This window comes from Vitis vinifera, chromosome 13 (genome assembly GCF_030704535.1).
Source record: "Vitis vinifera cultivar Pinot Noir 40024 chromosome 13, ASM3070453v1".
Taxonomy (NCBI): Eukaryota; Viridiplantae; Streptophyta; class Magnoliopsida; order Vitales; family Vitaceae; genus Vitis; species Vitis vinifera.
The window spans coordinates 24632293-24653907 of NC_081817.1; the positions used below are offsets into that span (position 1 = coordinate 24632293).

The following is a 21615-nucleotide window of genomic DNA, read 5'->3' on the forward strand; positions in this document are numbered from 1 at the left end:
GCCTTCCTAGCTGTTTGATGATCTGTTTTTATACCAGGAGTACCTTTGATCATCTAGTTTTCAAGAATTTTCTTCTGGTTTATGGTTTTTTTATTCAATTATTTTTTATATGATTGAAAGAAAATGGTATCTTCGAAATATGAAAGATGGAAAAGAGAAATGAGGATGAATACTTGTTGTGACAGTCTTACAAATTATTTTTTTTTTGAATTTTATTGATGTTTTTATACCTTGCTGTTTTATTTTTATTTTATCAATATAATATAAAGTTAATGTCGCAGTATGAAGAAATAATGTGAGCCTATATATAGAAGCCTTTAGATTATTGAAGAATGATGAGTTATACTTTCAAAGACCACTCAAAGAATGGGAGGATATTTTTAATTTGCTTTCCACTTATAGAGACTTATGCTTTGTTTGGATTATGAAAATAGTTAGGAAAGAATTTTTATTTTTTATTTTTAAAAAAGGAAGAAATCTCACATTCTCTTATTAGGTTTAATGTAAGAAAATTAGAAGGAAAATCAAATTCAATAAAATTTATTTGGTTTCAAATCCTTCACTATCAGATGAACTTCCTCCCTTAGTTTAGTGTGATAACAAAAGTGCAGCTGCCCTAGCTGCCAATCTGATCTTCCATGCCCGCTCAAAACACATTGATATAGATCTTCATTTTATTCTTGATAAAGTTCTTCATAAAACCCTTAATACGTATATTCCCTCATCTGGTCAGGTCACCGATATCTTCACCAAGCATCTTCCAAGCTTACAGTTCTCCACTTTTTATATCAAACTCTCCATTGTCCCATGCCCTATAACTGAACAACATAACATTACTAGGAGTAGTAACTGAACCTCAAGACTTGCAACAACAAGAACAGACTACCAGAAGCAGCAACCGCACCTCAAGACCTGCAACAATATGAACAGACTATTGTTAATGATTAGTTAGACTGTTATCAAGAACTGCTAAAGCAACAACTGCAGTTAGAAGGATTTGTATATATATATATATATATATATATATATATATATGTAGTAGGCTTCAGAACAAAGTAATCAATAATGAATATCCCTATGATTGTTTTTTTGCTAAAACAAAAAAATCATTCCCTGGTAACTCGTAACCTACTATGAATAGTGGCAATGATTGTCGAGGGTGGCCCTAGAGGTGGAAGGAGGAGTCTTTCTTTGTTATCTTATTCTTCTTCTTGCAAATCCCCTTCTTATCCATGAACTCCTTTAACTTCCGACTTTTTACAAACTCTTTTATATGTCGTTTTGGACTTCAATACTTGTCGGTCTGATTCCCTCGATCCTCATCATAGTCGCAATACTTATGAGGGTTTGGATGGTCAAAATCTTTTCAGTGACTTAATCTCTTAGAGGATGTGTTAGTAGGACACTTTCTGCAGCATATAGTTGGTTTGGAACAATTTTCTAGATGAAGGTTAATATTTTCTCTACATCGCTTCTTCTCTTCCCTTTCAATTTGAGAGACATCTTTCCTATTACTTCCCGACTAGTTACGAATTTGACCGAATGATGCTTCAATAAGGAGGGCACCATATGAGGTAGCTTTCTTTATCACTGAGACTTCAGGTCTTCTCTGGCATGGCCTATTTCCTTGCTTTAGCAAATAATCCCTATATGGTTGTCCATGTTGAATTAGAGAGTGAGTTAATGAGGTTTGAACCCTTTGGAAGTCCTTTGAAAGCCATCATCACTGCTTGCGTGGTGCATCACCAAACTTGAGATATTTCAATGTTAAATCACTACAAATATGCATGCCTGTATTAACTCTCCTACACCTTTTGCTTCCAACCCCTTTTCCTATCAAATAGAGTGAATATAGTATGCTATAAACACAACTTCCAAAGCTCAAGATTAATTCGGACAAGCATTGATGGAACCATAATAATGTTGGTACCTTTAGACATAAGGGGAAGACTTTGCATAATAAGTGGTTATGTACCATCATTTGGCATAAATGCATTAGATACTTGTGGGGATTAGTACTAGTACTGCTAAACATGTTGAACTTCGAGAGAACAAACTCATTGGCGTAGCCTCCTCATGGAGAATGTCATGAGTAAATGGTGTTAAGACAATCTCTCACAAGACATGAAGACGATGAGCTCTACATTACTTTCTTGTGCCAATAGTGGAGTCTTATTTGGTCCACCCCAATTGCCTATTAAGGCCTTCCTCTAAGACAACAAGGTCATGCACCTCAGATAATGTTTTGATCACTTAGAATCAACAAATCCATTTCTTGATCATTTTTTGTGTAATGTTACTTTTTTTTTTTTTTTGCATGCAACCCTTTGAATTTCACATTTTCTTGAGCTAACACCCTTGTTTCTTTTCACTAGCTCCTCTATTCTTGGCAGGGTTTCCTTGTTTTCTTTCCTCATCCTCTTTTCCATTGTGGTTATCTACTCTTAGAGTTGTAGGAAAGCTGAAAGGTCCTCATGCAGTCACTTGCCACTTGAGTAAGTTTGCATTATGACTATCATTTAGGTTTTTCTACCATTTACCATAGACAACATCAATGTGTTTCACCCTCTTTAAAATGTAGCAACTCTATCCTTGAATATGACCTATCTTTGTGATATAGAAGAAGATAGAGTGGGGATTTGATTGACCCTCTTTGATGGTCAGCTCAGTCCTCGATCATTAATAAAAGGACAAACAAATAGGAATAGAGTATATGAGGCAACAAAGACTAGGATAGTTTATGTGTACCCTGTCTTGGTCTAGCCTTAGAGTTTTATACTACCTTAGTTTAGCCATCAATTTTAGAAAGTGTTATGATAAAACCCTTAAAAAACATGACATGATGTAATAATAATAATGATGGATTTATTATTCATTAACAAGATTCCAATTTCCTCGATTTATTTGTCTTATCAATGCATTATACTATTAAAGCATTTAAGTCTGATATCTTTTGCATTGTACATGATTTAGGTGTATTAGGAGTTGTACAGAAGATCCAAGTCATAAGTTTTCTGTAAGTATTTAATTTGTCATAGCTAATTCATGAATTTAGACAATTTATTTGAGGTTGTAATACACTACCTCCTCATTAAGAGGATAACTTGTCTTGGTTATCGAGATGAGTTTCCTATGGTGAGTGTACTAGTGTGTATGGTAAGTTATGACATTAACTATCAAGTAGTTATGGGCTCTTAGCCTTGAGAGGACACTAAGCTTGGGCTAAAGTCATTAATGACTTTGACTTATAGGTGAGACCTTAAGGTGGTCAAATATTTCTCATGAAATAGGTCATTCTTAATGAAGATTGGTGGCAAAAGGTATAGTCAAGATAGGCACCATGACATCTCATGGGTTTGAGAAAACATGTCCCTTTGGGTGATCCTAAGGACATGTGATCAAGAAATATATAGTTGTAGTAATTCCTTAATTGGAATTTGATATATGTTCTTTGTGAGTTAGAGTATGCTAGTTGATAACATAATAGGAAGATTTAAGAGTACTTAAAGATTGTAAAGACAATTTTGAGAGATTGATAGCATATACCTAATTAGATTATACACACCAATTCATGGGGAACCTACATATGGTGAATAGTAGATCACATACCTGAGTTCTTGTATCTTATTGTAATATCATAAGATATTAGAGTGTAGTTGACTCTCTGTAATGAGATTTTGAGTTAACTTCAAATTTGGATTCTAAGGAAGCCAATAATTTTTCTATGGGTCCTAGTAGTCTTTGCTCAAACTCGTATTTCTTGATAGCATGTTTACTGAGGGTTATTTGGATTCTTTATTCATATGTGTATATAAGAGCCTTTTAGTCAATGTGCAAGGTTGCACAAGAGCTTATGAATGGTCTCTATGGATTGGGTTAATTGATTAATTGAAGCTTAATAAGGTTAATTAATCAATTAGTTACTTAATAGATTAAGTACCTAAGCCCAAGATGGGCTCAAGTTGTTTAAGCTCACTAGAAGCTCTCTTAGGGGTTTAGGGTTTTACTCTTGCCATTACTGTCTTCCCATTCACTTTAGAGAGGAGAGCCTTAGGCTTTGCTTGATAACTATTTTTAAAAATAATGTTCTATTCTTTAGGCAAAAAGAAGGAAAATATGTTTGAAAACCAAAAAACAGAAAATATGATATTTTTATAGATCATCTTTTAGTTATTTTCAATTGTTTTCTAAGGGTTATTTTAAAAAGTAATTATACAAATATGAGGAATGATTAAAAATAGAATACTATGAATAAAAGTTAATTTCAAGATATAGAAAATAGATTAATAACATTTCAAGATCCAAAACAAATTTTTGTACTACAAAACATCAATGAATAATTTTTAAAAATTATTTTTTAGAACTGTTTTGAAAACATTTCCCCAACAAAGCCTTAGCCACCACCCCTCTGTGAGGCTACTACCACCTCAAGTGCTAGGAACCAAGGAAAAGCTAGCAATCAAGTGGAAGCTCTCTCAGTTTATGAGACTCTTCATTGATTGGAAATGATTTGGCAACATCCATATCTCAGTTAATGCACTATGAAGTTGTTGATCTAAGGTTTTAATATGCATATGCTTCCGCTTGTTAGATTTAGGGTCTTACAATGTTTTTGCATACACCCTATCGCCCAGGGAAGGGAATGGAGATATCTAGGTAACCCAAACAAAAAGTTTGATTATATCGGTTGTTGAATAGCTTTGTTACTTTGTATCACATACCTCATTAATGCATCATCAGGTAATGATAGTGAGATCCTTGATTTAGGGATAAGGCTGCATGCACTGTGTATTATGTGTGAAGTTAATTGCTTTTAAAGCCTATCTTATCATAACCTTGGGACGGAACAGAAACTCCATAGGCTTCGATTTCAAACAACCCGATCCCATTTTGATACATGCTTTTTAGTATGCCATGTGTCACTTGATTTGAACGACTCACATGTATATAGCTATGCTTCTACTAAAGATGGTATAGTTGCTAATACATCAGGCTGACATACAAACGTGATAGGAAAATCCTTAAAAGCTTTTGCATTACATGCCTCCTTAAATTTCTTTTAAACTTTTTAGGACGTTGAAACTAATTAAAGTAGTATTGCTTCCAATTTTGCATTTGACGTGCCGTTACATAATTAATTTCCATTCAAATTTTCTGTAACATGCGTGATCCAACCATGACATGTGTTTAAGAATAAAACGCATATCTGAGTCATGGATCATAAAGTGGTAGAGATTGCTTCATGAACAACTTAGATTAATTAAAAGGTCGTCCAAATTGGGTTTGGATTGGCATTTTTGTGGTCCCACTTTTTCTATTTGCCTTTTTCCAGCCTAGTCTCCAAGCCGGCAAGAGTCACCCTCTTAAGGGAGTTCCATTTGTACTTCTAAAGTTAACAATTAGCCATTGTTTAATAATTTATGCCAAAATCATGACTCCAGTTCAAAAAAATTATCGTTCTTTATTGGATAGTATGTTTGGACAAAGGAAATCGCTTAAAGAAGAAAATTCTTTGTTTTGTAACTATTGTCCAACATTAGCCATGGCATAACTTCGTTCTAACCAGAGTTTGACCTGGCAACACGCTGTGGCCTGCAGACCCAGCCTGTTTCTCATGGTTGTTGAGGCTTTCGACGAAACTCCGAGCTAAAAAAGTTGCTATAAATAGACCCTTAAATGGACATCAGTGCAAGTCGGAGAAACACATTGAAGCTGGTATAAAGAAACTTTACCACTAATCAACTTCAATCAGCTCTAATGGCTTCTAAACATTTAGCTGCCCTTGCAATCTTCGCAATTCTTCTTCCTGCTGTGGCCATGGCAACTGAGTTTACTGTTGGAGATGATCAAGGTTGGACCATTAATTTCGACTATGTAGCCTGGGCCAAGGACAAAGTCTTTCATGTTGGCGATAAACTAGGTAATGTAGCTCAAACTATCACTTTCTTTTCCCTTTATGACTTCTTTTAATTCAAGCTGCTAAAGATATTGTCGTCAATTCTCATACATGCAGTCTTCAAATACACGGCGGGAAGGCACAATGTCTTCAAAGTTAACGGTACTGCCTTCACGAACTGCACTATACCACCAGCAAATGAGGCTCTTACCACTGGAAATGATGTGATTACACTGGCCACCCCTGGAAGGAAGTGGTATATTTGTGGTGTGAACGACCATTGTGCCAACTATGGACAGAAGCTTGCCATCACAGTGCTGGAAGCGTGGGTGTCTCCTGCATCAGCCCCCTCCACCCCCGCAGCGCCAGCCCCCTCCACCCCCGCAGCACCAGCCCCCTCAACCCCCGCAGCACCAGCACCCAGTTCTGCTTATGGGATCTCGGTGTCTGGGTATCAGCTGCTGATGGCAGCCATGGTTGCTGTTGCTTTCCTAGTCGTTTGATCTGCTTTTTCTCCGGGAGTACCTTTGATCATCTAGTTTTCAAGAGATTTCTTTGTTTCATTGTTCTTTTATTCAATTATTTTTTGGACTGAAAAATGCGATGTGAGATGAAGTTTGAGTGGAAATGAAACATCCAATTTTTTTTGTTTCTATCGTTCTAATTTAATTCTTTGATTTTTCTTTTCATTCTTTTTATCTAATTTAATTCTTTGACTTTTCACACTATCTTTCTAATAATTTATAAGGCATACTTATTTGTTTGCGATTTTTTTCCTTCATATTTACTGCAAAGAGCATCAGAATTGGACATGTGTCTGCACTTCTTTACTGAACTTTTCGAAAATAATGAAGCTTAACATGGACTGAGTTCGGATCAGTACATACTTTCCTTATGTTCCCTTTGAAATATTAAATGGTACAAACTTTTGCATGTTGGTCACAAAACATAGTGCAGGTTGCTGTGTATGCCCATTTGAGTCTCAACATTCTGCGCGCATCTCCTTATCTTCTTTTAATGCTAGAACCACTCCACAAATTCTGTCAAACATCCATCAATTGGGTAACAGAATCATCTTTGTGCATTGTCATTTTTGAGTGTGATCTGCTACCTTCTTTCTGTCACTTGTTTCCAGATTGATGCCACTTGTATGTGATTGAAGGAGAGTTGAACGACCATGACAGAATTGTTGGTGAACTGTGTGCGCGAGACAATGAGGGACTATCTGAATTTGATTGATTTAGGTCTCAAAAATAAGCATGCAAGAAGGTAGGACATGGTAGTGGCAGTTAGAATTTTTTGCTAGTTCTTGGTTTTACATTACCAAGTTGTAATTGAAATGATGAGCATTTCATTCTTATTTTACCGTCTGGTTTGTATGGAAGAGATTGATGCTCATCACTTAGAGAAAGGATTTGGTGAAAATGACAACACTCCCTTAAGTCTGTTATTGATTTTGATATATATATATATATATATATATTTATAACTATTACTTATTGATTTTGATATATATAGCTATTACAAGAAGGATTAGTTAGTTACTTATAGTCTAAGTTGGCATAACAAACTCTTAACAAACTTCCTAATAGGTATAAGCTTAATTTAACTGTATCACTAATATACCCCTCGCATGCTAAACGATGGTACTAAGTGAAAGCTTGTTACACAGGAAAAGAAAACGAGAAATAGACAAAGGCTTAGAAAAGACATTAATTGTTTGCTCTTTATATGGAATATAACAAACATCCACTTCATTGTTGAGCACTTTCTCAAGCATGAATTGAATATCAATCTCGATATGTTTAGTTTTGGCATGAAAAATAGGATTTGAAGTAACACAATAACACTAATGTTATCACACCACCACATGAGGGTTTTTCAAGAGAAAGACCCAACTCATGAAATAGAGATTGAATCCAAATCAATTTTGTAGTGGTAGAAGTTGAAGCACAATATAGGAACCAAGACTTTTTTTATTGAAGAATTGACTGACACACTTTGACAACTAGATTGAGAAACACTAGGCTCTTGTAGCAGAGAAAGCAAGGCCTTGAACATAGAAGATGACTTGGACTATGAAGATTGTGATTGTGTGAGATCAAGTTGATAGAGACCATTCCTAAGAGCTCGTTCCACCATAATTTTCTTTGAAGCTTTGTCCTTGCTTAGACAGTAGTCATGACAGAATTCAATTAAAACATTATTATATTTTGTAAATTGAGAAATATTGAAAAGATTTTTGGTTATGTGTGGAACATGTGAGATGTTATTAAGGAGAAGAGGTTTAGAATAACTTTTGCAAGGTAAGAAGGAATTTCCAAAATGAGAAATAGCAAGTTTAGAACCATTACCAACCATAAGCTTCTCATTGCCCATGTAATCTACCTTGATAGTCAGATTGTTCATATCGACAGTGATGTGGTTTGTCGTGCTACTATCGACATACCACTCGTGATATGCAAAGTTAGAGGTGAAAGCAACATTTTCCTGATAACTAGTCAAATCAACACTTGAAAAGCTAATATCAAACCTTTTGTAGCATTTAGCAACCACATGACCAATCTTGCCACAGAGTTGACAAATTGGCTTGTTGCCATGACTAGAACTACCATTGTCAAGGCCATTATGGCCACAAAAATGAGAGTTACCACCATGATTGGCATTACTCAATACAACAAGAAAGCATCCGCGATAAGCAACATTAATAGAGGGAGAATTTTGCAAATCAGTTGGCAAAAAGACCAATTCATGTTGAATCATCATTTCATGAGTCTATATGACAAATTAAACCTCTTGAAGAGTGAGAGCATCAGTTCTTGAAGTAAGATTAATAATGATTGACTCATATTCAGGATAAAATCCAATAAGAATATAAAGAATAAGATCTTTATCAATAATGACCTGACCAATAGAGTTAAGATTGTTAGTCAAACCTCACATCTTAAGAATATACTCCTCTACACTAAGAGCTCATTTCTTTAATGTCTATAGCATCATACAAAGCTACATCACTTTGGCCTTCAATTGAGACCAAAAAAGTTATTCACGTGTGGACCAAACTTCAATAGTAGTAGCACAATGATTGACATGATTGAGCATTGATTCGCTCATCAATAAAAGAATCTAGCTTATAAGAAACTGATCATGTCTCATTCAAATTAGAAAATCAAGATTTCAAACCCTAGTTGGTGGAGAACTATGACTGTTACAAGGAACTTTGACAAATTGAGGCAGAATTAGAACAAATCCAAACAAAAAGCCTTCAAATCCTTAAGCTCGTATAGTTGAAAGTGCTTGAGCTCGCCATTAGTAGCACTTATTGTGATCCAACCAAAAAGAAAAAACATTGAAATTTGAAACAAAAGAGGCAAGAGGCAAATAAGAGCACCAAAGGAAGTAGAAGAGGTCAAAGACATGTTTCTAGAGAAAAATTTCGAGAAAAAAATGGAAGAATTTAGAAAGAGAAAGAAGAGAGAGAGAGAGAGAGAGAGAGAGAGAGAGAGGAATTCTCAAATGCAAACTTGCTTTGATACCAACTTAGAGAGAGAAAGGATTTGGTGAGAATGACGACACTCACTTAAGTCTATTATTGATTATGATATATATAGCTATTACAAGAGGGTTCAGTTAATTACTTACAATCTGAGCTAACATAACAAACTCTTAACAAACTTCCTAACAAATACAAGCTTAATTTAATTATATCACTAATATCATCAAATGTGTTTGTACATGTTTACAAGAATGGAAAAGATTGTTAAAATATTGACTAAAGAAATGCAAGTTGTATTCTTATTAGGCCACTCTTCTAATCAAGCTCACCAAGAAATCCTTATAGTTTCCAAGAGCTACATCTTCAATCTTCTAGGTTAGAGGAACTTTATATTGCTTATCAAATTCTTCTATGATTTCCTTCATATCAACATTGCTCCGTGTCACTATTACTCAAGTTAGGGCTTCTTTGGTATTCTCGTCTACATCATCTTTGAATGCATCATTTAAGACCTAAAAGAATTGAAACAATCAATCCAATACATGATTCTACAAACAAATATAAGATCATTTCTAAGATATTGTTCGTGATGAATTAATCTTACCTTATTGAAATATGCTTGGGGATTGCATAGGCACTGAAGTGTCTCCTTCAAACTCATTAGAGTGTCATGATCCTAAACAGATTAATGAGAATCATACTAAATTGGTAATTTAAGATGATAAGAAAAGTAAATCAAATAAACCCTTCATGTGATTTTTCACTTTTTTTCCTACTTAATTTGTTCACTTTTTTATAAAAAGAAAAAAGAAATAAAATATGAAAATATTAAATTGTTTTCCTTTGCTACATTCCATTTTTTTTTTTTTTATAATTTGATTGGTATGTTATACTCCTTCCCCAAAGATTTAGACTTAGTAACTAGAGCTCTCTTGGTAAAAAATCTAGGCTCTTACTCACCATGGTTTTTAAAATAGATGACATAATTAAGAAAAATCTACTATATAAAAAACACCTAATACTTCTCTTCTAACTAATATGGAATATCATATTACAATTTCAAATTTATTATTATATATCTACTAAGGGGTTTACTTATCATTGTTATTCATTCAAACAACTAAGGTACCTTCTTTTTTTTTCTTTATTTAAAATTTATTTTAATTACAACTATTGTTGAATTAAAGTTCAAAGAAGAAAAATTAAGGTATATTACACATTTATTATAATATCATTCTCGTTCCTTACCTCATCTATATTTTTGCCATAAATCTCCTTATAGTACTTGACCACTGCCTTGAGATGGAGCTTGCTCCTTGTTGTTAGAATCCTTACTATCCCATCATCTTCAATTGGGTTCTTCTGATCAACATTCTTAACCACAATTGCAAGTGTCGTGGCCTCTGATCTAGCAGTCCCCTCATTAACTCGTGACCCTTCATATCTATACAAACTCACAAGGGCTACTAGGAGCTATCAATGTAGGAAAACAAATTTTTGTTATACCATAATTTACATTAATTATGGAAGTATTTAACCTTTATTAAATATCTTTAAAATCAAAGATGTCAAACAGGGCCTTAATCTATCATAAACAAGTTAGATTTGTGTTCTTTTGCCCTTGTACTAATTCAAATTGGGTCAAACATATGATGAGGCTTGAGAGGGAAGAACTTTGGTGTTAGCCAACTATATTGTCATGCGTTTGAGGCTTAATTTTTAGGTTATCAACAAAAGAGCCATGCATATTATGGCACAATGATTGGGCCACATTGTTTCGGCTAGCCCAATCTTGAAACATATGAGCTGACCTGGTTTGAGCACAAAGTGGGCCTTGTCATCTTATAAAAAGCAATCCCATGCATCAAACCATAATAAATGTTTTTAATTTTATAAAAATATTATAATATATTTTTAATCATATAAATAAAACCGTTAAGAGGAGTGTTTGAAAATTTTAATATTCTACAAGAAGTAATAAAACTATCATGAAATGGATTCTCAAAAAGATTATAAAGTATAATGATTGTGTGATAAAATTATTATTTTTCATATAAAAACTGTGCTTATGCTTTGAATATCATTCATTTGACGTGATAACCTGACTAAAGTGGCACTAACCTTGCATTCGATACCTTCAAGTGGGGAAGCAACATCCTCAATCGATTGGTCGAAGAGGGATTGATAAGCTTTCCTAGCTCCAAGCAACTCTTCTGATGATCTTGTGCATGCAATCTCAATAAGCAAGCCATATGCTTGAGGACCCTTGGTAATAGCCTCATGCACCAAATGAGCATCCCTTTCCCAAGGATGCATGATCCATTGCACCACAATATCCTGACCATAAAAAAATTTAAAAGGGTCATAAAATAGCAAAAAATTCAACCATTCATAACTAACATATTATCACATTCTAATATAAGTGCCTTGGCAAAATATAATACAACACTCTTGGGAAAATACTAAGATATTAAATTAATGCCTCTGAAACTTCAAATTTCATTCTAGTAATATACGATGAAATTTAGATCATTGAATAAAGGTACAAATATATATATATATAAAAGCATTATGATATAAAAACAAATTAAATTAAGGCATAAAGGAATAAAATTAAGGTATAAACAAATGAGACTAGAGTATAATGGGATAGAAGCAATATACAGAGTAATGAGATCCTGAAATGTGATACAAATGAATAAGCTTGGAATACAAAACAATGGGACTTGAATTACATATGCGACACTATTTGATTGGTGGTGCCTTCTGAATAAGTTCCACAAAAAGTATATTTGGATATCATACTAAAATGTGTCATCGTGCCAATTAAAAACACTTAAAAAAAAAAAGTTGATCTGAAAAATAAGTCAATCTGATTGATCCATGAGTATAGATTAGGCATGAAACTATGATATGAAAGGGTAAGTGTTAACAAACAATAACAAGTCTATGAAAAGAAAATTTTATTTCATTTTATTTTTCATTATTTGAAGGAATGGTACTATACCATATATATATATTTATTTTGGAATTTTCTCATATTGTATATTGCAATTTTTTTTTTTATAGAAAAGTATTTATAGGCTATATCTAGTACCAAAATACATTAAAACTAGGTTAAAAAGAGAACATTTTTCAACCATTTTCCATGTGATATCCATAATTGTGACTCTCAGCCAACATTTCTATTACAAGAGGAAGAACATGAGTGCCTTAAATCGTAGAAATTCTTTCGTTAAGCATGCAATATGGTGATCATCCCACCTCTCAAAAAGACGTTCATCCTCCAAGAAGAATTTAGGAGTTCTCTTTCTAAAGGATTCCAAGTGCTCCAAATGCCACTTTCCTAGGATCGATACCATGGAATCCTCATCAACTCCAAATCCTAAAAAATACAAATTAAGGTTGCTTCAAATAGATGGACTACATATAATTCCTGGTAAGTCTATATAAAATAAAGCAAATAGAAAATAACAAAAGCCTAAAAAAGTTGAATTTCACAATTTAAGACTATTATACCATAATTTAGTGTGTGATAGGTTGTGATTTTAAGAAGTATTTTTAATATTTATAACATTTGAAAATTTTTATCTTTCGAATATTAAAAATGTTAGAAACACTTCTTAAAATCACGATCAGATACATTCTTAAAGTTCATTTGGTTGTAATTCTAAAAAATGTTTATATCATTTCTAATGTTTGAAAATTTTTATCATTCAAATACTAAAACAACGAAAAACATTTCTTAAAATAATTTCTAAACACATTCTTAGTGTCCAACTAAAATAAACAAAATTAAATAAAAAAAATGATAAGAAAAATATAAGGGGCAAACCTGAGAAAGCCTTGGTGAGAGCTTCAAAGTCATTTGGAGGATCCATTTTGGTTGTTTTTCTTTTCCCGAGTCACGCAATAAGATGAAAGGCTTCTCATTCATACATGAATATGAGATGATGATTTAGTAAGTGATCCATCCAAGGGGATGGATGCAGTAGAATAAAATGTACACAAAAAAAGGAATGACTTGTGGGAAGAGGAAAGGCATCTGTTCTCAAAGGACTGCATGTCAATATATGGAGTCCTTTCACTGATTATAAGATTCCGACTATACTGTTTGAATTTTGCTTTTAAGACTTGATTTTCTGATCAAGACTTTGACCTAGGTTTGGGTGATTGTAGTTCATGGAATAATGATTTTGAACAATTTGAATATGTTTTGATCTAATAATAATGAATTTATATTTGGGCTTGGGCTTGGGCTGACCTCCAATATCTCTTGTGGCGCATGGGAATTGAATACTTGTACTGGTACAGTGTTGGTCAAAGCTGCTTTAGAATTTTGTCGTGAAAAGATTCATGGAAACGTAGGCACTCATGCCGGTGCTTAATGTTCATGTGCCTCTTCTATGGGGGTCAAATTATGATGAATGTATTGTGTGATCAAGTCCTTACGTATATACATCATCCTACACACACACACACACACAAAAAGGAAAAAAAGTTAATTAGCATTTAGAGCCCATTTAGTAGTGATTCTAGGAAACGTTTTTAATCTTTCTAATTCTTGAAATTTTTTTCATTTAAGTATTAAAAATACTAAAAATGTTTTCTAAAATCACTCACAGACGCATTCTTAGACTCCATTTGATAGTGTTTTCGACAAACACTTTCAACATAAAAAGTGTTTTTGAAGAAAAATAAATTTTTTGATAAAATTTAAGAAACACTTTTAAAAGCCATTTATAGTATTAAAAAATAATTGATAGTGTTTTTTAAAGAAACATTTGATAAATGATTCTCTTAAAAAAAACTTCTAGAAAAAATAACATTTTTAGTAAAAAAATTTTGAGTAAAAACACTATCAAATAAACTTTTGAACCCGTTTAATAGTACTTTTAGGCGAAGTGTTTTTATTGAAAATGTTTTCTCTATAATATTTCTATGAAAAACTATCTTATGAGTTTATGAAAAAATGATTTTAATAATGTTTTTGACAATATGTTGCATAAGTATAAAAATATTTTAGTATTAATAAATTATCAAAAAGGACATATAATTTAATTACAAAAAGTAAATATTATAATAAATCCAAAACTTTTCATTGTAAAAGAATGTATAAACATTTATATTGTTAAAAAAACTAAAAATAATCATTTTTATAATTACAAGAAAATTTTGGAAAATATATATTTTTAAATGGATAAATAAATAAACATCAATCATAATATAACAATTTTTAACTAAAAAATGAAACAAACTATTTGATTATATATTAAATTAAAAATAATGAATTTTTATTACAAAATGATGGGTGGTAGCTACTTAAGATTCAAAAGTTTTCTTAAATTGTATTTGTTTAAAATTAAAAGAGTCAAATATTAATTCTTACCCCGTTGTATTCCTATGTGGAGTGGAGAGTTAGGTTATAAAATATGATTAAAATTATACCTTTTATGATGCCCACATAATGTCCATTATAAGCATATGGGAGTTTCTTTCCTTTTGTGAGGTAGGAATGCCTAAAAGCATTAATTTCCAATATATATTTGCAATATACACATTATTCACTTTATAAAACTTGCCCATCTAGAACGGAGAGTACTTCGGAGCAGAGTTCAATGATGATGAACGAGAGTGACAAAAGCCTTTGATTGCAGAGTCTCCACTCGAATGGAGAGGGAAGGAGGAAAAGAAAAGTGAAAGGGAATTGGAGGGTATTAGAAAACACCTGGGGGGATTTAGGAATATTTATAATGTTTTAAAGTGATTTTAAAAAAAATCACTTTCTAAGTGCTTCTCTAAAAATCGCTTCAATTATTTTTCTAAACTTTTAAAAGGTTTTTTTCTTTAAAAATAAAATTGTCAAATACCTATATATATATATATATATATATATATATATTTTACCTTAAAAATGCTTTTAAATATTTTTAGGACTAGAAACACTTTTAAGAAGCATTACCAAATGGGCTTTTAATTATTTTTTACATAAAAGTTTAAGACATATTTGGATGTATAGTATTGTTAGACACCTTAAGAGCTATGTGAAGATATAGTGTCTAATATTAAAAGCTTCAAAAAGCATCCATCCCTAAAATTCGAAACCTTTTTTATGATTCTCTCATTTTTTTAAGCTCTTAAATTTATAAAAAAAAAATGGTAAAAATTGTATATCTTCATTTCTAATATTATTGGAGATGATTATTATTTTTAATTATTCTAAAATTATAATTTTTAGAAAAAAAAAAATTAGAGTTATGAAAAGATTAAGAAAAAAGAAATGAAAGAAAAAGTGGGATAAGGATCTGAATTAACTTGTAAAAGAATTTCAATATTTTCACATATAAGTACTTTTATCTTTAAAAAACCTATAATCCTAATGGATATATAGAAAGTTTATCCTTGAAAAATCATAATTCTAATGGGGGTCTTGCTACGAAAAGCACTTTTCGGTACCATACCCACTTTTTTGGGCTAATAGGGTAGAGACACATGGCATTTAAAAAAAAAAAAAAAACAAAACAAAACCTCTTCTTCAAGTCACCCAACCGGTTGCCATGGGAAATAATCCCATGCAACACACATTGTTACATTTATTACATTAACCAATTATAAATTTGTTTAATGTAATTATTTTGTTTAGGAAATTTTTTTTATGAAACAGAAAAATAAAGAAAATTTTGAAAAAATAAATTGCAGTTTATTTATTTTTGTACTATAAAGTGATTAAACCCCACATAAAAATTAAATTTAAAGTAAATAAAAAAATTATAAAGCATTTGGTGATATAATTTAGAAATTAAGGAAAAGTAATTTAATTTATTTTAACATCAAATAATAAATAAAGAAAATTTTGAAAAAAATAAATTACAGTTTATTTATTTTTGTACTATAAAGTGATTAAACCCCACATAAAAATAAAATTTAAAATAAATAAAAAAAATTATAAAGAATTTGGTGATATAATTTAGAAATTAAGGAAAAGTAAATTTATTTTATTTTAACATCAAATAATTTGTTGACAAAAATTTGACGAATATTTGAAGTGTGAAAAGCAATATAATTGGTTTATGAAGTTAAAAAAATAGGAAAACTAGAACTAAATTTTATAAAATATATATTAGATTAAAATTAAATTAGTTGTGTACTAATTATTAATTGAGAATATATGATTAAATTATTTCTTAGCTTTTCAAAAAAATTGGTTGAAATATTGAAAATACGAAAAAGGTATAATTACTAACAATATGGAAATTCAAACACCTCACATATTTTTTCGGTAAATTTCCATTTTGAATTTTTCGATCCATTTCACACCCTCAAAATGCACTGAATTTTTGAGTATTTTTGAATTTGGATTTTTCCGGAAATCATTTCACCACCTTCTAAGTGTAATGAACTTATTTAAACAATATCCAAGCCAAATTAAGTACCAAAAAAGTTTAAAAACTTCAAACAAGTGGAGAATCAGGATGGTACGAAGCATATGAGAATTCCTCACATTCTTCGTACCCTTGTGAATTTTTTAGTATTTTTGGATTTGGATTTTTCCGGATATCATTTGATCACCTACCAAGTGTAACAAACTCATTTCAACAACATCCAAGCCATATCATGTCCCAAAAAATTTTAAAAAGTCCAAAGAAGTGGAGATTTGGGAGGGTACGAACAATGTAAGGATTCCTCACATTCTTCGTACCATTCTGAATTTTTTAGTATTTTTGGATTTAGATTTTTCTAGAAATCATTTCACCACCTCCTATGTGTAAGGAACCTATTTAAAAAATATCCAAGCCATATGATGTCCCAAAAAATTTTAAAAAATCCAAAGAAGTGGAGAATTGGGAGTGTACGAACAATATGAGGATTTCTCACATTCTTCGTACCCTTGTCAATTTTTTAATATTTTTGGATTTGGATTTTCCCCTAAAATCATTTCACCACCTCCTATGTGTAACGAACCTATTTAAACAACATCCAAGCCATATGATGCCCCAAAAAATTTTAAAAAGTCCAAAGAAGTGGAGAATTGGGAGGGTACGAAGAATGTGAGGATTCCTCACATTCTTCGTACCCTTGTGAATTTTTTAGTATTTTTGCATTTCAATTTTTCCGGATATCATTTGACCACCTTCTAAGTGTAACGAACCTATTTAAACAAAATCCAAGCCATATGATGCCCCAAAAAATTTTAAAAAGTCCAAAGAAGTGGAGAATTGGGAGGATACGAACAATGTGAGGATTCCTCACATTCTTCGTACCCATGTAAATTTCTCAGTATTTTTGCATTTCGATTTTGCCGGATATCATTTGACCACCTTCTAAGTGTAATCAACCTATTTAAACAACATCCAAGCCATATGATGTCCCAAAAAACTTTAAAAACTCCAAAGAAGTGGAGAATTGGGAGGGTACGAACAATGTGAGGAATCCTCACATTCTTTGTACCCTTGTGAATTTTTTAGTATTTTTGGATTTTGATTTTTCCGGATATCATTTGACCACCTTCTAAGTGTCACGAACCTATTTAAACAACATCCAAGCCATATGATGCCCCAAAAAATTTTAAAAAGTCCAAAGAAGTGGAGAATTGGGAGGGTACGAAGAATGTGAGGATTCCTCACATTCTTCGTACCCTTGTGAATTTTTTAGTATTTTTGCATTTCGATTTTTCCGGATATCATTTGACCATCTTCTAAGTGTAATGAACCTATTTAAACAACATCCAAGCCATATGATGCCCCAAAAAATTTTAAAGAGTCCAAAGAAGTGGAGAATTGGGAGGGTACGAAGAATGTGAGGATTCCTCACATTCTTCGTACACTTCTGAATTTTTTAGTATTTTTGCAGTTCGATTTTTCCAGATATCATTTGACCACCTTCTAAGTGTAACGAACCTATTTAAACAACATCAAAGCCATCTGATGCCCCAAAAATATTTAAAAAGTCCAAAGCAGTGGAGAATTGGGAGGGTAAGAAGAATGTTAGAATTTATCACATTCTTCGTACCCTTGTGAATTTTTTAGTATTTTTGGATTTCGATTTTTCCGGAAATCATTTGACCACCTTCTAAGTGTCACGAACCTATTTAAACAACATCCAAGCCATATGATAACCCAAAAAATTTTAAAAAGTCCAAAGAAGTGGAGAATTGGGAGGGTACGAAGAATGTGAGGAATCCTCACATTCTTCGTACACTTGTGAATTTTTTAATATTTTTGCGTTTCGATTTTTCCGGATATCATTTGACCACCTTCTAAGTGTAACGGAGCTATTTAAACCACATCCAAGCCATATGATGCCCGAAAAAATTTTAAAAAGTCCAAAGAAGTGGAGAATTGGGAGGGTACGAAGAATGTGAGGACTCCTCACATTCTTCGTACACTTGTGAATTTTTTAGTATTTTTGCATTTCGATTTTTCCGGATATCATTTGACCACCTTCTAAGTGTAACGAACCTATTTAAACAAAATCCAAGCCATATGATGCCCCAAAAAATTTTAAAAAGTCCAAAGAAGTGGAGAATTGGGAGCGTACTAATAATGTGAGGATTCCTCACATTCTTCGTACCCATGTGAATTTCTTAGTATTTTTGCATTTCGATTTTTCCGGATATCATTTGATGACCTTCTAAGTGTAATCAACCTATTTAAACAATATCCAAGCCATAGGATGTCCCAAAAAATTTTAAAAAGTCCAAAGAAGTGGAGATTTGGGAGGGTACGAACAATGTAAGGATTCCTCACATACTTCGTACCATTGTGAATTTTTTAGTATTTTTGGATTTGGATTTTTCTGGAAATCATTTCACCACCTCCTATGTGTAAGCAACCTATTTAAACAATATCCAAGCCATATGATGTCCCAAAAAATTTTAAAAAATACAAAGCAGTGGAGAATTGGGAGTGTACGAACAATGTGAGGATTTCTCACATTTTTCGTACCCTTGTGAATTTTTTAGTATTTTTGGATTTCGATTTTTCCGGAAATCATTTCACCACCTTGTAAGTGTAAAAAGCCTATTTAAACAACATCCAAGCCATATGATGTCCGAAAAAAGTTTAAAAACTCCAAAGAAGTGGAGAATTGGGAGGGTACGAATAATGTGAGGAATCCTCACATTCTCTATAGCCATGTGAATTTTTTAGTATTTTTGGATTTTGATTTTTCCGGATATCATTTGACCACCTTCTAAGTGTAACGAACCTATTTAAACAACATCCAAGCCATATGATGCCCCAAAAAATTTTAAAAAGTCCAAAGAAGTGGAGAATTGGGAGGGTACGAACAATGTGAGGATTCCTCACATTCTTCGTACCCATGTGAATTTCTCAGTATTTTTGCATTTCGATTTTTCCGGATATCATTTGACCACCTTCTAAGTGTAATGAACCTATTTAAACAACATCCAAGCCATATGATGCCCCAAAAAATTTTAAAAAATCCAAAGAAGTGGAGAATTGGGAGGGTATGAAGAATGTGAGGATTCCTCACATTCCTTGTACACGTCTGAATTTTTTAGTATTTTTGCATTTCGATTTTTTCGGATATCATTCGACCACCTTCTAAGTGTAACGAACCTATTTAAACAACATCCAAGCCATATGATGCCCCAAAAAATTTTAAAAAGTCCAAAGAAGTGGGGAATTGGGAGGGTATGAAGAATGTGAGGATTCCTCACATTCTTCGAACACTTCTGAATTTTTTAATATTTTTGCATTTCGATTTTTCCGGATATCATTTGACCACCTTCTAAGTGTAACGAACCTATTTAAACCACATCCAAGCCATATGATGCCCGAAAAAATTTTAAACAGTCCAAAGTAGTGGAGAATTGGGAGGGTACGAAGAATGTGAGGACTCCTCACATTCTTCGTTCACTTGTGAATTTTTTAGTATTTTTGCATTTCGATTTTTCCGGATATCATTTGACCACCTTCTAAGTGTAACGAACCTATTTAAACAAAATCCAAGCCATATGACGCCCCAAAAAATTTTAAAAAGTCCAAAGAAGTAGAGAATTGGGAGGGTACGAACATTGTGAGGATTCCTCACATTCTTCGTACCCATGGGAATTTCTTAATATTTTTGCATTTCGACTTTTCCGGATATCATTTGACCACCTTCTAAGTGTAATGAACCAGTTTAAACAACATCCAAGCCATATGATGCCCCAAAAAATTTTAAAAAATCCAAAGAAGTGGAGAATTGGGAGGGTATGAAGAATGTGAGGATTCCTCACATTCCTTGTACACGTCTGAATTTTTTAGTATTTTTTCATTTCGATTTTTCCGGTTATCATTTGACCACCTTCTAAGTGTAACGAACCCATTTAAACAACATCCAAGCCATATGATGCCCCAAAAAATTTTAAATAGTCCAAAGAAGTGGAGCATTGGGAGGGTACGAAGAATGTGAGGATTCCTCACATTCTTCCTACACTTGTGAATTTTTTAGTATTTTTGCATTTCGATTTTTCTGGATATTATTCGACCACCTTCTAAGTGTAACGAACCTATTTAAACAACATCCAAGCCATATGGTGCCCCAAAAAATTTTAAAAAGTCCAAAGAAGTGGAGAATTGGGAGGGTTTGAAGAATGTGAGGAATCCTAACATTCTTCGTACACTTGTGAATTTTTTAGTATTTTTGTATTTCGATTTTTCCGGATATCATTCGACCACCTTCTAAGTGTAACGAACCTATTTAAACAACATCCAAGCCATATGATGTCCCAAAAAGTTTTAAAAAGTCCAAAGAAGTGGAGAATTGGGAGTGTACGAACAATGTGAGGATTCCTCACATTCTTCGTACTCTTGTGAATTTTTTAGTATTTTAGGATTTGAATTTTTCCGGAAATCATTTCACCACCTTGTAAGTGTAACAAACCTATTCAAACAACATCCAAGCCATATGATGTCCCAAAAAAGTTTAAGAACTCCAAAGAAGTGGAGAATTGGGAGGGTACGAACAATATGAGGAATCCTCACATTCTCTGTACCCTTGTGAATTTTTTAGTATTTTTGGATTTTGATTTTTCTGGATATCATTTGACCACCTTCTAAGTGTAACGAACCTATTTAAACAACATCCAAGCCATATGATGCCCCAAAAAATTTTAAAAAGTCCAAAGAAGTGGAGAATTGGGAGGGTACGAACAATGTGAGGATTCCTCACATTCTTCGTACCCATGGGAATTTCTCAATATTTTTGCATTTCGACT

General features: G+C 32.5%; 1 protein-coding gene and 1 pseudogene across 1 annotated transcript; one reads left to right on the plus strand and one right to left on the minus strand.

Annotated features, from left to right (window-relative positions):
* The first annotated feature begins 5757 nt into the window (after positions 1 to 5757).
* On the plus strand, positions 5758 to 6399 carry LOC104881293 (blue copper protein 1a-like). Its single transcript, XM_010660903.2, has 2 exons — positions 5758 to 5920; positions 6014 to 6399. Exons 1-2 carry the CDS (start codon positions 5758 to 5760, stop codon positions 6397 to 6399), a joined length of 549 nt encoding a protein of 182 aa, XP_010659205.2.
* A 3053-nt stretch (positions 6400 to 9452) lies between these two features.
* LOC100853608 (annexin D4-like) lies at positions 9453 to 13403 on the minus strand (annotated as a pseudogene).
* Between the last annotated feature and the right edge of the window lie 8212 nt (positions 13404 to 21615).

Excerpts from the sequence above, each read along its gene's own strand:
- LOC104881293 (XM_010660903.2), top strand. The coding sequence starts at position 5,758 with ATGGCTTCTAAACATTTAGCTGCCCTTGCAATCTTCGCAATTCTTCTT. Across the intron at positions 5,921-6,013 it reads TCATGTTGGCGATAAACTAG|TCTTCAAATACACGGCGGGA; the intron begins GTAATGTAGCTC and ends TCATACATGCAG.